The 16,940-nt window shown below is 32.8% G+C and overlaps 1 protein-coding gene and 1 pseudogene across 1 annotated transcript; one reads left to right on the top strand and one right to left on the bottom strand.

Moving 5' to 3' along the window:
- Positions 1–11,150, top strand: part of LOC110669695 (cysteine-rich receptor-like protein kinase 42) — a 44,220-nt pseudogene extending 33,070 nt beyond the window's left edge.
- Positions 11,151–11,335: 185 nt separating this feature from the next.
- LOC110669704 (uncharacterized) lies at positions 11,336–13,415 on the bottom strand. The gene is made up of 6 exons (XM_058140540.1): positions 13,288–13,415; positions 12,707–13,176; positions 12,028–12,610; positions 11,884–11,938; positions 11,627–11,737; positions 11,336–11,497 (listed from the first exon to the last, which is right to left on the bottom strand). Exons 1-6 carry the CDS (start codon positions 13,413–13,415, stop codon positions 11,336–11,338), a joined length of 1,509 nt encoding a protein of 502 aa, XP_057996523.1.
- Positions 13,416–16,940: the final 3,525 nt, after the last annotated feature.

Here is a 16,940-nt window from a genome sequence, read left to right as displayed (position 1 = left end):
TTGGATAAAGAAGTTCGTGACAGAACTTACAGTAGTTCTTTCCATTGAGTCAGCAGTTCCATTACACTATGACAACAATGGAGCAGTCATATAGGCTAAGGAACCAAGGTCTCACCAGAAATCCAAACACATAGAAAGGCGCTACCACATTATCAGAGAAATAGTTGGGTGAGGCGATGTAGCCATGCAGAAAATAACATCACCTGAAAATACAGCTGATCCATTCACTAAGCCTATGTCACAGACTCAGTTAGACCGACATCTTGAGAAGATAGGTCTAAGATATTGTAATGAATGGCTCTAGTGCTAGTGGGAGATTGTTAGTAGTATGCCCTAGAGCATATCATTTAGTATGTATCTTGTACATATTTTTAATAATAAAAGGCATTTCCACTTTTCCGTTTACATAATATATTTATGTGTAATAGAAAAGGTCCATTGATATTTTGTTAGAAATATTATTCTTAAGTTGTTAAGAATATGAGTGACAATATTTCTAGCACAAAGTATTATAAATAGGTTCACAATCGAGGATACTTCATAATAAGGACATGACTTATCCAGAAAGATTGTATTCATGTTTGTTCCCAAGTTATTTATATGAGATATAAATAAGATGGAATGGTGAGTCTCATGCCATATAACAAACTTGATAGGCACTTATAAATGATAAGTAGGCCGAACCAGTGACACTTATGACAAGCACATGGAGTTTACTCTTGTCAATGTTTTGTCATAAATCATATCAGTGCATATAATCTTTAGACCTGAGATAGCACAGTTATCTTGTATATAGGTAGTTTGAGTTTGATCTTTTTCATACTTGTACTATGTATGGGTATATGGGCATGTGTTGGCTCCTACTAGTTATATATGGAGGTAGGTGTTGATCAAGATGGAATCTGTTCCTCTAAGTAAATAGAGATAAAATCCTATGTTCATTTAATTGTTCTTGATGTTTCAAGTTCCTGGCCAGGACAGATAGATTTATTATGATAAGAGTTTCTGATGAGAAAAATCTTTTAATCAAGAACTGGAATTAAAAGAGAACATAATATTCATAGCAAATGGAGTTTGACATAAACCATGACTCCAGCTTGAGTTGGGATTTTGTAACAGAAAGATTCTAGTGCATGGTAACATATGATTATAGGTTCATTTAAGGTAAATCTTATTACTAATTGGGTGGCCATGGCATGCTATGCTAGGTGTTAACCATGGTCTATGAGGTTCATAAAATGATTTAGAGAAATCATTTATGGTAAGAAAGAGTTCTGATGATATTAAGAGTTGATATCATGTCTCATTGCCAATTAGTGATGAGCCTAGTAAGTCACACACATACACAAGTTATCACCTATTTAAATATGATTTAATTAATTAATTAAAGAGTTTAATTGATTAATTAAATAGATTTGGTTTGCAATTAAATTGCAAAGTCCCTAGCATGACTTGAAACCAAATCTAGATTATTGGATGTGTAGTATAAATTAAATTTATATTTAAAGTGTTTAAATATGAATTTAATTGATGAGAAATTAATTAATAGAGATTAATTAATTAATTTATATTTGATATAAATTAATTAGAAGAAGAAAATAATTATTTTGGGTTAAGAACTCAAAATTAAGACACGAGGGCATTTTGGTCATTTCACGATTGTGACACGTGGCACCATGAGATGGTGACACATGGCATAACACATAAGCTTGCCAAATGTTTTTAATCATGTAAGATGATTAAAATCAAGATTAAATATAGGTTTGACACTTGGCACAATGTGATTGGGTCACTTAAACCTAGAGCTAATCAAAAGGTGACATGTGGCTAGGGTTTAATGTGTTAACCTAGCTATTTAAGTGTGGTTATGAAAAGAAAACATAACCAGCAGCCTCTCCTCTCATATGTCACGCCACTTTGAGCCTCTCCAGCTATTTCTCTTCATCTCTCATCAATTCAAAGAGATTAGCAATCAATCTCTTGAATTAAGAACACTAGAAATTGTTTCTAGTGTCCTGTTTACATCTCTAATCTCTTAAAAGGTAGAACTTGAATTTCTAATTAATAGAAAAGGCTTTAGAAGCTGTTCAAGGGCTGCCATAGGTGTTCTTGGTGTGGACAAGCCAGAGGGACAACATCTGGTGTCCTGAAGACGAATCTCAAAGGCGCAGACACGCTGCAGCACATCAAGAGGTTAGTGTAATCGTTCTTTATTTAATCTAGGGTTCTAAAATTAATCTGATTAATTTTAAAATCTTAAATGGCAAATACAGATCCAAAAACATATTAAAAGAGTTTTAATATGTTGTTTATCATTGAAATCAAATAGATAAAAATAAATCTTGCATGGTGCATGTGACCCTAGGTGAAAATTTTTGAATTCAATGGTATAATCTTATGTTTTTCACTCTTCCGTTCCTTATAACTTTTACATGTTTTATCTATTTATGAATGGTTTAAATTTCTGTTTTTCTTTATTTCTATTTGTTTCATGAATCTTAAGTTGGCTTGGTTCATCATTGTTGGTCGCATTAATTTCTTTTGCTGTGCTAATTGACTTGTCTTTTCAATCCAGATTCTTTTAATCTCAGTTTCTATTGGCTATTGTAATAACATTACTGATATTGCTTTTTGATAGTCATATAACTGGATTATTGAAAATACAGAAGAGCAGCTGCTCTTCTGTTAGCTATGACAATCCAGCATCTAAGGTAACTTCTGGACATTCACATGCAACATGTTGACATTGCTTTACTTTAGCATGCCTCATGCTAAAGGTTATGCTCTCCTATGAGCTATTTGAATTGCTTTCAATTTGCAAACTTTTTGAAACCCACCGAAATTTTCATGAAGCATGACATGCCCCATGTTGCTACCAGTGTCAGTTGCTCAGCATTCAGCACAGGGCATGTAAATTTACCTTTACTTCACCACGCCTCATGCTTTTTGTTCAACATGCCTCATGCTTCAAATACTCAAAACTAACATGCCTCATGTACATATTCTGATCGTTCAACACTAGGCATATATATTCTACATGATAACTCTTTTCTACTCTTTCTTGATTTATATCTCTCGAGCTATTATTTATTGATTTAATTTACATTCTTGCCACTTCAATTAAGCCAATGAGGACATTGTCTCAGTTGAGTTTGGGGGAGGGCAAAATTTTTACAAAATTTTTAATTTTTTAATTTTTTTTATTTACATTACTTAAATTGCATTTCATTTATACTTAGTTACTTAGTTCACATTTACCATACACTTACACCATGTAAATATATACACTTGCATATAAATAGCATATAGATTACATACAGTTTTTTTTCATTGCATTCATTTTAGGAATCATGCATACATAAAAAAAAAAAAAATTTCTACCTAATTTTTAGAAGATTGAGAATAATTTTGAAAAGCAGTTGAGCTTGCCTCTAGATGAGTTTGATGGATTGAAAGTTCCGGATTGGTATAAGGCTATAAAACTCTTATCTAGGTTTATATCTTCTTAGCCAAGGGTGACCCAATTAATTACATTAAGTTTTGAGTGCTTAAAGAAAACTATAGAGTAAGAAATAACTAATTATTTCTTACCAATCCTAGAATAAGCCTTCTATACCTTTCGAGGCGAAATCTTAGTATTCACTTGAAAGAGAAATGATCAAGGCATTCTTTGAATTTTAAATCCACATTTTTAGCCTTAACCAACCCCACTTTAAAATTTCCCTTTGAAACCAATTTGAACCTTCATTTATACCCCTTATTTCCTTGGTACTTATAATCTACCTAACCATAAACCTAAACACTTACCTACCATTTATGAGAATAATTTGTTTAAGTAATATATACCTAGTAAAAAAAAAGCGAGAAAAAGTATAATAATTAAATGGGAGAAGTACTAAAGTAAAATTGACTGTTAATTATATCATGTTATAAAAATTATTTACCACCTTAAAGAAATGAGTTTGGGGGTGGATTAAAAAGGGACAATTGCAATGCAAAATTCAATGTTATTTATGTAGTCCCTAAAAGAGTTTCGAAAATTGTATGCTAGCATTGGTAATTTATTGTAAAGTTCTTCCTCCCATTTTAAAAAAAAAAAGTGTATATTGATCTTTTTAACAATTTAATTATTCTCATATTTTGCTTCCCTTTTACCTTTTCTTTGTTAGCCACATTATTACCCCTTAACCCCATTATAACCATTAAAAGTCCTTTTGATCTCTTGATTGTGTTTTGCTACATTAGTGGAGATTGGGTTAGTTGGGTTGCCTATGTGATTGGCACATTATTCATTCATTTAACTATTTCCATCATCATCTGAGACACTTTAGTTTATGGATTGTTTTAGAGCCTATTTAAGCATGATTTCTTCATGTAATTGATTGGTTTGGGTTTGATGGAATGAATAATTGACCCAAGGCTAAGCAGTGATAACTTTGGTGAGAGTTGAATTCCTTATACCTTGAAGGTAGGTATATGGTTTGTTAGTGGCTAGAGGTAAGTTTGAAAGCTTGGATGAGTAATTTTCATGAATCTAGGAAAAATGTACCCCAATTGCATATAATTGTTTTTAATTTGCTTGAGGACAAGCAAGGATTTGAGTTTGGGGGAATTTGATAAGCCAATTTTATATAGGTATTTTAGGGTAGTTTTGTATCTATTTTGTCATTTTTAGCTTAGTAATTTCATGCTTTTAATGCTTATTTTAGTTAATTTGTTAATTTTAGTTTCATTATATTTGATTTTTGGAATTTTAATGTTTTTGATAGGTTTTAACAAGGTTTAAAGGCAAAAAAGTCCATATAAAAGAAATTCAAAGTGATTTAGAAGCTTAAAGTAGTGTGAAAAATGAAAAAAATTTGTCTAAGGAAAAAGACCAGCCGAGATTTTCAAGGGCTTCAACATGCCCCGTGCTGAAGGTCGTGTGAAGAAAAGAGTCAGTTAGCAGGAATCCACATGAGGCATGTAAATTCAACATTGGGTTGTGTAGACAAAGATTTTGGAACAAAACATGCTGAAAGTTTCAAGGACCAACATGCCCCGTGTAGCTGGTTGTGCAGAATCTAAAGGCTCCTCATCTGAATCAACATGAGACATATTGAAAATAACTTAAATCAACATATGGCATGTGGGATGACGCTGGCAGATTTGCTAACATAGAAAAATTTTCTCTTCACACCTTTTGTCTTTATCCCTTTAGAGATCATTTTTAGGGCAAAGTTTGAGGGGATATATAAGCATCATATTCTCATTTTTACCATAAGGAGAAAGAGAGAGAAAAATCAAGAAAGGAAGGAAAGAAGGAAACTGTAACACCCTCCCGGTAGCAACTCCGTACATTCTGCTGTTCCGGTGACCGGTGTCGGTCCGAATAGCTAGAACGTCCGGAAAAATATTTAAACTAAAGTGAGGGACCATAATTAACTCAAATATTAATAAGAAAAATTTAGTAAAAATTTTAGAAATAAAATGCAACTAAGTCAAGTGAGCCGGTGCCCAAGCGATGGGTAACCCAGAGGGAAGTTGCGGTTCTCGCAACTAGGAGCCCTAGACCAGGGGAAAAATTCATAAAATAATTTTTGGGACTTCAGAGAAGGGTCATTAAGGTTCCTATGGCATTAGAATGCCAAGAAAATATTTAGAAAAAATTTTCAATCGGTACAGACAATTTTGACCCGTTAAGCCAAACGGAGGGCATTTTGGTCATTTCGCCTTCAGAGACGATTTTTGGCCGACTTGTCCAGTTAAGTAAATAATTATTATGATCTAAAATGTGAATAAATATTACTAAAAATTAAATTGAAAATGAGTAGAAAAGAAAAGAAAAAAAATGAATTAAATGGGAATTTATGACATCACATGATGTCATTAGTGTACCTTCACCCAATTATATGGTGACACATGGCTATAACCCATTTAAAATCAATAAAATGGGCAGAAAATGAGAGAAAAATGCAGCTTTCTTCTTCTTCCCAATTTCCATACGTGAACCTTTCTTCCTCCATTAAAATTCATTTCATTTTCTCTCTTCCAAACCTTAAATTCTCACCACTAAACCTTAAATTCTTTTCATTAAAACTTGTCCACTCATCTTGGGAAGGTGTTTGGCAGCCTAGAAAGTGAAGGAAAGGGAAGTTTAAGCTTGGAAAATTCTACCCTACAAGAGGTTAGTGCTTACTTATGCTAATATTCCTTTACTTCCATGTTAAGGACTTGAATTTAGTATGAAATTGTAAGTTAAATGGACTAAAACTCATGTGTATGTGTACCATAAATTTTGGCAGCCCTAAGGAAGGAACAATGATGGAGTGTTTTTGATGGTTTTAATGGACTTAAAATGAATTAGAGATTATGTTTAAGGTGCATATACACATATGTGATGAATGAAAGTGTGTATCTAAGGTGTATGTGTGAATCATAATGGGAAACTAGGGTTTGGGAGTGAAAAATTGGACTTGGCTTATGAAATGATTAATGGACATACTAATGGTCAATTAGTGACCATTTAAGGCAAGTTAATCATAATTTGAAGTAAGCTAATGCATGGTAAACTAAAATGGGAAGGCTGCCTAGAGACAGCAGAATTAAGGCTGTGAGTCCAGCCTGTTTGGACTGCCATATCTTTGGCTGTGTAGGTCCAATTGGTGTTTGGCCAATTGGACATGAAAATAGACTTATAATGGCACATTTTTTCTGAAGAAACCATGCCCAAAAGACCAAAGCAAGTGGACCAAACGTTGGCCCCAATCCGGATACCCTGCAACAGCACCTGCAGAAATGACCAAATGAACAGTAACTGTTCATTTGGCCATAACTCACTGTAGATTTGGTCAATTGACCTGAAATTTTTACAGCAACAAGTTAAGACATAGACAAACATCTTTCATGAAGAACATCACCCCAAATTATGCCATTAACCCATTCAATTATTGAGTAAATTTGAGTTATCAAACCTGCAACTCTGCAGATTTTCATTTGAACAGTAATGTTTGGATGGCTATAACTCTCTCTAGAAAACTCGGATTTAGGCGATTCTTGAACCGATGGAAACCTAAGGCATGGTAGAACATTTCATATGAAGAAAGTTAGACCAAATTATGAACTTAACTTGATCAAATTACTGACCAAAGTTGGATCAAAATCTGCCAGAACCCAAAAGTGCAGTATGAGCGATTGACGTGAGCGTAAACTTATTTTGGCCATAACTTGAGCTACAAAACTCCGATTGAGGTGATCCAAAAATGAGAATACACTTAAGACAATAAGGAACATATTCTATGAAGGAAACTTTGTCAAATTCCAACAGTAGATCGACCAATGGAACAGTACAACTTCGGAGCACCAAAACCGAAAATTGGCAATTTTGCCAAAATGACCTAAGTTTTGAGAAAGCAACCAAACCAACAAGTTTTAAATGTAAAATGTGGTACTTTGGGAGTGCTAAAACCAATACACCTATTTTCTATCCAAAAGTCAACATTTTTGTTGACTAATGAAGTGAATAGTGACACCAAAACTTGAAATTCAAAATTTGAAATTAGAAATGCATCTAGGGGACTTTAAATTGCAATTGGCAATTAATACTAGCAAATGTAAAACTCAAAATGTAGGATCTTGGTGTAATTAGAATTAATATATCCATTACGTATAAAAAACTCAACATTTTGGTTGACTAGTAAGGTGAATAGTAATCAAAATGATTAGTAAATTAAGGGAAGACCTAGAACCAATTCTAAGCTTAAATGCTTAGAGTTGTATGACAAATGTGGACTATGCATCTTAGTCAAAATTGTTAAAAAGAAATTAAGGCCATAAATTTGAAGTCCATGAAATGTTTATGGAATTACTTAAAACATGAAAAATAAGTCACCTAATTGATGTGAATAAATAGTTAGGGCTTATATGCCCATCACAAATGGAATTCATAAAATATTAATAACTCAACTTGAAATATAAAATTTGTAATTACATAAGTAGATTCTTGAATGTATAAATGAGAAAAGGAAACATGTTTTGTATACAATGGTACATGTGAACCATTGTTTAGAATTGTGATTAATATGAATAACATAATGAATGAGTAAATGAACCATATTAATGTATGAATGAGACATTAGTTCTCATTATTGTAGAAAGGAAAAGTATTTTGAGTACAATAGTATAAAAGGATAATTGATGTGAATTGTGATCATATAAATGATCAAATGAATGTATGAATTATAATTGAAATTTATCATGAAATAATGAAGTCATAAAACACAATATATTAATATTTAATGATATTATGTGCCCTTGTATTGTCTAGACATGTGTGTCAGATTGGATAGTTTGGCATGCCAATAGGGTATTGTTTTAGCAGTACTGCAAAAGGCTTTATGCCTGTATTCATGGCTTTGTGCCCGTATTCATGGCTTTGTGCCCGTATTCATGGCATTATGCCAACATTCATGGCTTTTACGCCCGATTATGTGTTATCATGGCTCTTTAGCCATACTGACTGCATACGTGGTTGACGTTCTGCGTCCCATGGTATGACGGCCCGAGGCACCGCGGTGTCCAGTGCCAACGACCCGTTATCCAGTTTAGTCAGCCTGTCATAGGTTACTTGGGCAGTGAAATTTATTGAAATAAGTTAAGAATATTAGCAATTAAAAATATTAGATATTAAATAATAGAAATGAGTAAGATGATGACCTAAATAAATTAGAATAATTATTTATTAGAAAGAATCGAAATGAACTGGACCGATATCAAAATTTACTTATTATGAAAAAAATCTGAGACAACCTAGCAAGTATAGAGAAAATGCTAAAAGATTAGCAAAGAAAATCATACCATACATAAATATTGCAAATGTGACTTACATGATAATATAAGCATAAATTTAACTGAGTAGTTTTATTAATTATGTATATTGTTCATTATCACTGTGGATTTAGGAATTAAACGCCTCCAAAGCGGAACAAATTAGAACAAAAGATAATTAATATTAGACACATTGTATTAAATTAAATTGATTCTTAAATATTCAAATTATGCTTCGTTCTTTCTTTATTTGTATATTTTATCTTCTTGTTATATTATTGCACCACTAAGCAGCAATGCTTAGCGCGATGGAATTGTTTCCTCGCGCAGGTACTGAAGCTATAACCAACTGGACGTTTGACTGAGAATTTTGAGAGTCCAGATCTGTAGAGTGTCAAAGGTTGTCACCTCCTCAGCAATGCATGTAGATAGGGCCCATATAGATCATATTTTGTATTTTGTATAAAATGCTAAATATTGTATTATGATGTAAATTATGAAATTTTGTAATTATTTTGTAAATTATGTAAATTAAGGAAATTTGAAAATTTTGCTTATGTAATTTGAGAATGTTTACATATGAATTGAGTATGAATGGAAATGATTATGAAACCGAAATGTATGGATAAGATTTTATTTTAGAAATATTGTTGAATTGAATTTCAAACAGGTGAATATTGAAATACGCCAAACGATAATAAAATAGGCGAAACTCCGCTGGTTTCTCCATCGAAAAATAATTAATATTAAAATATAACGAGATCAAAATATGAAAGGAATAAAGTAAGATAAGATAGGGTGCTCCGGCACCGAATGTAGCACACTTTGCTCGGCTACACTATAGTCGGGTGAGGGGTGTGACAGAAACATGCCATTTTTTAGAGGAAGAACACCTGCAGAGTGACGTTTTCTAGCGTCCATTTTCAGAGATTTAGATTCTCTTCTTCTGGGTTCTTTTATTTTTAGTCTTATTTTCATGTTTTCTTGCTCCATTTCATATTTTTCACTTGTAAACACAAGCATGAGTGAGTAGATACTTAAGATTTCAGAATTGGGTGTAATGATTTAAATTTTATTTGTGGATTTGGACTGGTTTTAATCAGATTTTAGTATATATGAGTTTTGATTCTTATCTTATGTGCTTATTTACATACCCATTGTTCGTACCCTTTGGGTTTTGTTCTTAATCTTAGATTGAAGGACTGAGAGGTGAAAATCTATGATAGATAATCAAGATAATGAACTTAATCACCTAGTGTTAGAAATAAACTAGTGGGTTAAGAGGAATTTCAAGTTGATTAAAATGCTTAAAGGGTATTGGGTAATTAAATATCGCATGAGAATGAGATTTAGTTTCCTTTAAAACACTCTTTAGTTTGCTTGAAAGAGAAATTAAGGAAATCAGAATCAACTTCCTTCAATCTTGTATTTCCCTTAATCTTGGTTTGCCTATCCAAATCCCGATGAAATTTACTTCATGAACCTCAACTCTGGAATCAATTTTTATCATTAATTAATTAAATCTTCTGTGACTTGCTGAAATTTTAATAAATTAGTATAGTGCTTAGAATTTTAATTGCTTAATTCATTATAATTTCCTTTCCCAATTTATTTTGCTGCATCTCGTACTTTACCTTTGGAACACATTATCAATAGTCCAAATAATCATGACTTTTATAGTTTGGTACTCAAACAACAAATCTCTGTGGGACGATATCTTTTCTTTATTACTTGAACGACCCATTTACTCGCGAAATACGCAATCAATCACTTCTGCAAATATTATGACTCAAATCTCTGTTGTCCAAGTTTCTGCTTATCAAACTAGTCCCCATAAAACCATGGACTTGAGGTTGCATTCGGTCTGTTTGATCACGTGACATATTTTTCACCTTTTGCCCTCCGGTATGGCAACTTTATATAATTCAAATAGATTGGCAGAAGCAGTTGACCATTGCCTCAGAGATGATTTTCCAGAGTTGTCCAAGGCACTTCAAGTTGGCCTTTTATGCACCCAAGCTTCAGTTGCATCCAGACCATCCATGGCAGAAATGGTAAGGATGCTAGCTAATAGCGAATTTGAGATTCCTTTCCCAAATCAACCTCCTTTTATGAATGCTACTCTGTTGGAGCCTGAGAGATCCAGAAGGTCTTACAACACAAATAGCTTCGTATCAAACGCAGCAGGAAAAGCTGAAGCTTGTTCCTACAATTCCTTACAGTCCTCTGGCTTGAGTCTAAGTAGCACGGAAACAGAAACGCGGACATGGGGAAGCGCGAAAATGGACAAGGGAAAACGACATTTTAAAAAATATAGGAAACAAAAACGTGAAAAAAACGTGTAAATATAAAAAGTATAGGGGTATATATATATATATATATATATATATATAATATTCAATAATAAATAAAGTCCAAATCAACATTCAAATTCAACCATAAAGATACATATTTAGAAGTTTCATACTTATAAGAAATAAACATTAACTACAACATATTCAAATGTTTAAAAAAGAAAAGATAATGAAATTTATGACATTTTTTCAACTTTACTGTCTTTCTCCTTCTCCATGCTTGTAGTTGCATTTTCATCAAATAAAATAGACTCTAACTCTGGTTCATCCAATGAAAGGTTAGCAAATTCAAGAACTCCCACATCTTCCATACTCCCAAATTGATCGCCACTAACATCCTACAATTTTGTTTTCTCATCATAATATTGGGAGGAGTTTCTCGACAGAAGACGAAGATTATTATGGATAAAAACCAAGTTTTAGAGTTAATTTATTCTTTCTAAATAAATGAATAAAGAAATAAATACTCCAATTTCTTTCACAACAAGAGGAGGAAGTAGGTTGTCCAAGCATTTTAAAAGCCAACCTTTGAAGTAAAGGTGCATTGGAACCAAAACATGCCCACTATTTCCTAGGATCTGTAGCATACATACTTCCAATAGAATCAAGATCTGCAAAAGGTCCACTTTTCAAAGAAAAATTTACAAATTCATCATTTGCTCTAATTCGCTCATCTTCATTAAAAAAAAATCCTCCTAAAGCATTTAATTCTTTCAGTTGATACTTCTCCATCCATATGAGGAGGCACTCTCCCTTCTCCCTCTTGAAGCCATTTTTCACTATAAAATCATCAAAAATAAGAAAATAAATTTAGGAAATAATAAAAAAAATTATAACAAGAAGATGAGTATGTAAGCTAGAAATTTACCTTGGATTTAATGAATGAGCCAAACAATGAAGAGGAGTGTTGCTCTTTGCCCAACGATCAACAAGAATTCGATGAACCACATAATAGAAAGGAAAAAACCCATCTGCTTGCTTTCCTTCATGATAAAAAATAACTTGCTTCACATTTTCAATTATAGAATCCCACAACTCATAAACCAAATGCAGGCATGGTTTGTATGTGTCACAAACTCTGATCATGTCATAAATGGGCCCAGTAAAAGCAAGAATGTAATCAACCTTTTCCCAACAATCCTCATCTACCACTTTATTACGAACAAATCTAGCTTTGCCTTGGTCATATTCTCGGTATTGTGCCCATTGATCACTCATAACCATTGCTTCTAAAGCACGCTTAATAAGTTTAAATCTTTTAAGCATCACAACAATAGAAGCAAAATGAGTGTCAGCAACTGAAAGCAATTTCAAAGGGCTAAATCGATTATAAATTGCAAGCCTCATGGAATGATTCATTATAAAATTTTTTATTTGCAAAGCATCTCCATAGATTTCAGTGATCCAGTGACACACATCATAAGTTTCTTGATTAGTTTCCAAATTTTTTGCTGCACATATATTCTTCAAAGCAAGATTAAGAGTGTACACAACACAAGGAGTCTAATAAATATGTTGAAACATTCCTTCAATGATTTTTCTAGCACCTTTACAATTTGAAGCATTATCAGTAATGACTTGTACCACTTTTTGATGACCCACCTCATCAATTACTTCTTTTAGCAAATTAGCAATAAATTGCTTATCTTTCACTTTACTAGAACAATCTACAGATTTGATAAACATGGGGCCAGACTCAGAAACAACCATAAAATTAATGAAAAGCCTCCTCTGGGAACCACTCCATCCATCACTCACAATAATGACACCCTTTTCTAACCAAGTGCTTTTAATTGGTTCAAGCAACCTCTCTACATTTGCTTTTTCTTGCTGAAGTAATGTGGTTCTCAATTTGTTATAACCAAGCGGCACATAACCACCCAAAACATGATTAGCAACAAAAGAATAAGAACTCACATAATAAGGATTTCTAGCAAAATTAAAAGGTAGACCCTTAGCGTAGAACATTCTAGCAATTTCTGCATCTAATTGAGCTATAGTTTGCAAGTCAAAAGCTCTACCAAGAGGAGAATCATTAACTCTTCTTTTCTTCAAAGCTGCTAAAATACTTGGTTCAGTTATATTTAATGAAGGAACATAAGTTGTACTAACAGGTAAAGAAACTCACCTAGGTTGTGAATGGGTAATTCTGTTTGTTGCCTTATCCTCCTGTTTCCTCATTTCAGAAATACTATCATTCATCACTTTTTTACACATACCAATCCCTTTTCCAGTGATTTTCAATAAATGAGCCATCACTCTAGTATAAGTCCATTACTTTTCTTGTACACAAAAATTACATATCCATTTACAATTACCCCCTCCTTCTCCAGTTTTCTCAAGTTTAGTTACATATCTCTACAAAGGATTAAATTCTTCCACCCTAATTTTTGAAGAAGTGGCACTAGTGCTATTTGCTTGGGTAGAATTAGAGTTCGAAGAATCCATTCAAATATTGTCCTATCAAAATGACAAAAAGAAAATGCAATTTTATACAATTTACAAATTATTTAAACAAATTATATACTAAGGATTAAAGCACAAGGCAAATTATATATTAAAAGATTAAAGAATTAAATAATAGAATTGAATAAATTGACTATAAAAATCATTATAAAAAATTTTAATATAACGATACATTAAAACAAATTATATTAAACACATTATATATAAATTATTATAAAAATATAAAATATATTAATATAAAATACAAATTTTGAATGTTGAATTTTTTTTTATTTATCATTAATTAGAATTTAAACTTGAAATTTTATAATTTTGAAAATAACTTTAAAAATATATTTACATTTGTCCTTAATTTCCTTCAAAATGTTGATTGTAAAAATATGGCAAATCTTGAAAATTTTTAGTGAATTTGAGAAAATTTTTTTTATCTTCCTTTTTAAAAAAAAATATTTATGATAACTCTTCAAATTTGGTTTGAGAAAAATCTAATTATGGAATATACATTTAGAGAAAAAAATTGATATTAAATGTGATAAATTTATGATTAATTAAAGGAATAAAATTGTAATTAATTAATGGAAGTTGCTTAATAAAATTGTTTCACAAAGAAATTAAAAAAGAAAAATAATAAATTAAATAATAAATTAATCAAATCCCTATATAAACCTAAATACCTAAATGTGATGGGGAATGAGAAAATACTGCACAGATCGGGAATAAGAAAGGGGAACTAGAAAAGAAGAAAGGGTCATCTTTACCTGTGATGTTGTCTTCCTCCCCTTCTGCTTCTTCTTCTTCTTCTTTTTCTGTTGATAAGGATGGAGAGAGCATACTAGAGAATGAATATGGCAGACTAGAGAGAAAAGAAGAGACAGGATATGACACCCTTACCCGTCTACAACGTAGCCGAGCAAGTTATGTCACTCAGTGTGCCGGAGCACCAATTTATGTTTCTATTACAATTTACCCCTTTATAATTCATTTATTTTCAATTTTGATAGATCTGAATTTATCCGCAAATTTTATAGAAAATCCGGCAGAGTACCGGCTGTAAATTGGAAAAACAGTTCTTCAGAACCTGTTTAAAAACACTTCCAAAATAATTTCTAAATCCAAACTCCATTATACACATTCAAGTCAATCTCAAATCACAATACTATTGTCAAAACTTTTCTGTTCACTTCATCACTTGAAGCATATTCACAAATAATTCTCAACATTTCATTTATCAACATACATAATGCAAAAAACCTCAATAATATGAAATTTCATATATTTACATTAATACATAATTACAGGAGTTTATAGTTACAATCCAAACTAATACAAAATGCAAAATACAAAAGAGCCACCTATAGTCTTAATGTCCTACCATATGCAGTGCAGATGTGATGTGACTTTGAACTCCTGATGCAGCTCTGTAGGCTCACCGTGCGTGTCTGCTGGCTCCCGGCTAGGTCTCCAAGACTGCGTGGCAAAGCGAAGCGCTAAGCAATTCTGCTTAGTGGTGACAATGTAAAATAAAAATAAAATAACATAAAGCGAAACGAATGTGCAGAATGTGTGTTGACATTTTTGGTAGACTTAACTTCTGATATTAATTTCATTATTATTTGATTAAACTTTGGTAAGGTTTATTATCATTGCCCGAGTAACCCATACTAGTTGACTGGACTGGATAAACGGGTAAACTGGCACTGGGTACTAAGTACCTCGGACCATCACACCATCGATCACATTGTGTCTCCCGGTGTGCTACAGAACAGCTAATAAGCTGTAATAATTATCAGGGTCAAAACCCAAGTATATTAACTCAATAACATAGCCAAAGGCTATTATGTCACAGAATGGCATGGGAAAGCCATGAAACACAGAATGGCATGAAGCCATATGCAGTACTGCTAACAGAACCCTATTAGCATGCCAAGCTATCCAAACCAATCTTGTTAGGTATACTAGGGCATTTTACACTTTTAAGTTTTACAATTTTTTAATTTCAAGTTTTGGTGTTACTATTCACTTCATTAGTCAACCAAAATATTGACTTTTGCATAGACAATAGGTACATTAGTTTTAATACTCCCAACATACCACATTTTGCATTCAAATTTTGTTGGTATTGGTTGCCAATACCATTTTTAAGCTTAATGTTAAGTAAGCAGAATTTTCAGTTTTCATGCCTCATTTTTACTGTTTCATTAGTCATTTTTGCAGCTGGAATTTGGTAAAATGATCAACATGAAAGTTGTTCCTTATTTTGTCTAGTTGAATTTCCTTTTTTGAATCACTCCATTTGGAGTTTTTTTAGCTCAAGTTATGGTCCAAAAACCACAACTGGCCGGATTGAAATTTTTCTGGACTGACCATATGTACAGTGCAGTGAACAGTGACTGCAACTCCCTTGTTGGATAGGTTCTGGTCATAATTTGGGGTAGGTTTCTTCATGAAAGTTGTTGGTCTATATCTTATCTTGTTGCTGGTAAAATTTCAGGTCAATTGGACCTTTCTACATTGAGTTATGGATCACTGTTCATTTGGTCATTCTGCAGAATCAGACTGCAGGTCACTGACTGCAACTCACTTGTTGGATAGGTTCTGGTCAAAATTTGGGGTAGGTTTCTTCATGAAAGTTGTTGGTCTATATCTTAGCTTGTTGCTGGTAAAATTTCAAGTCAATTGGACCTTTCTACATTGAGTTATGGCCACTGTTCATTTGGTCATTCTGCAGAATCAGCCTGCAGGTCACCCGGATTTGAGCAAGCTTTTGGTGCACTTGGTTTGGTTTTATGGGCATGATTTCTTCACCAAAGTTGTGACATTATGTGTCTAGTTTCATGTCCAATTGGCCTTGCACCAATTGAACCTCTACAATTCAAGTTATGGCTACCCAAACCTGCTGGACTCATGTCCAATTCTGCAGGTCACCATGGGCAGCCACACCAACTGCAATTCTCACAAATCAAACCACCTCATTTCTTGTTTACACATAACCAAATGGTCACTAATTGACCATTAAAACTCACTTTCATCATTACATGCTCAAATTCCCATTTTTCCATCCCAAACCCTAACCCTAACATCTCAAACATTACCCCACATTCATTTTCACTTCATTTCATCAATCCACTTAATAAATACATGTTGTGGGCAGTCATGATAGTCTTTTAATTTCATTAAACTCAACACAATCAAACCCTAACCATGGATACCAAAAATCTAGGGTTTACATACAAATGGTATTCAACAATTTTTTTCTTTGTAATTTACACTCATTCAAAGTCCTTAACACGAATTTAAAGAAAAATTCATGGTTAG

The sequence above is a fragment of the Hevea brasiliensis genome, chromosome 18 (genome assembly GCF_030052815.1).
Source record: "Hevea brasiliensis isolate MT/VB/25A 57/8 chromosome 18, ASM3005281v1, whole genome shotgun sequence".
Lineage (NCBI taxonomy): Eukaryota > Viridiplantae > Streptophyta > Magnoliopsida > Malpighiales > Euphorbiaceae > Hevea > Hevea brasiliensis.
The sequence above is the reverse complement of the archived record's forward strand: the minus strand, read 5'-3'. Positions and strand labels throughout refer to the sequence as shown.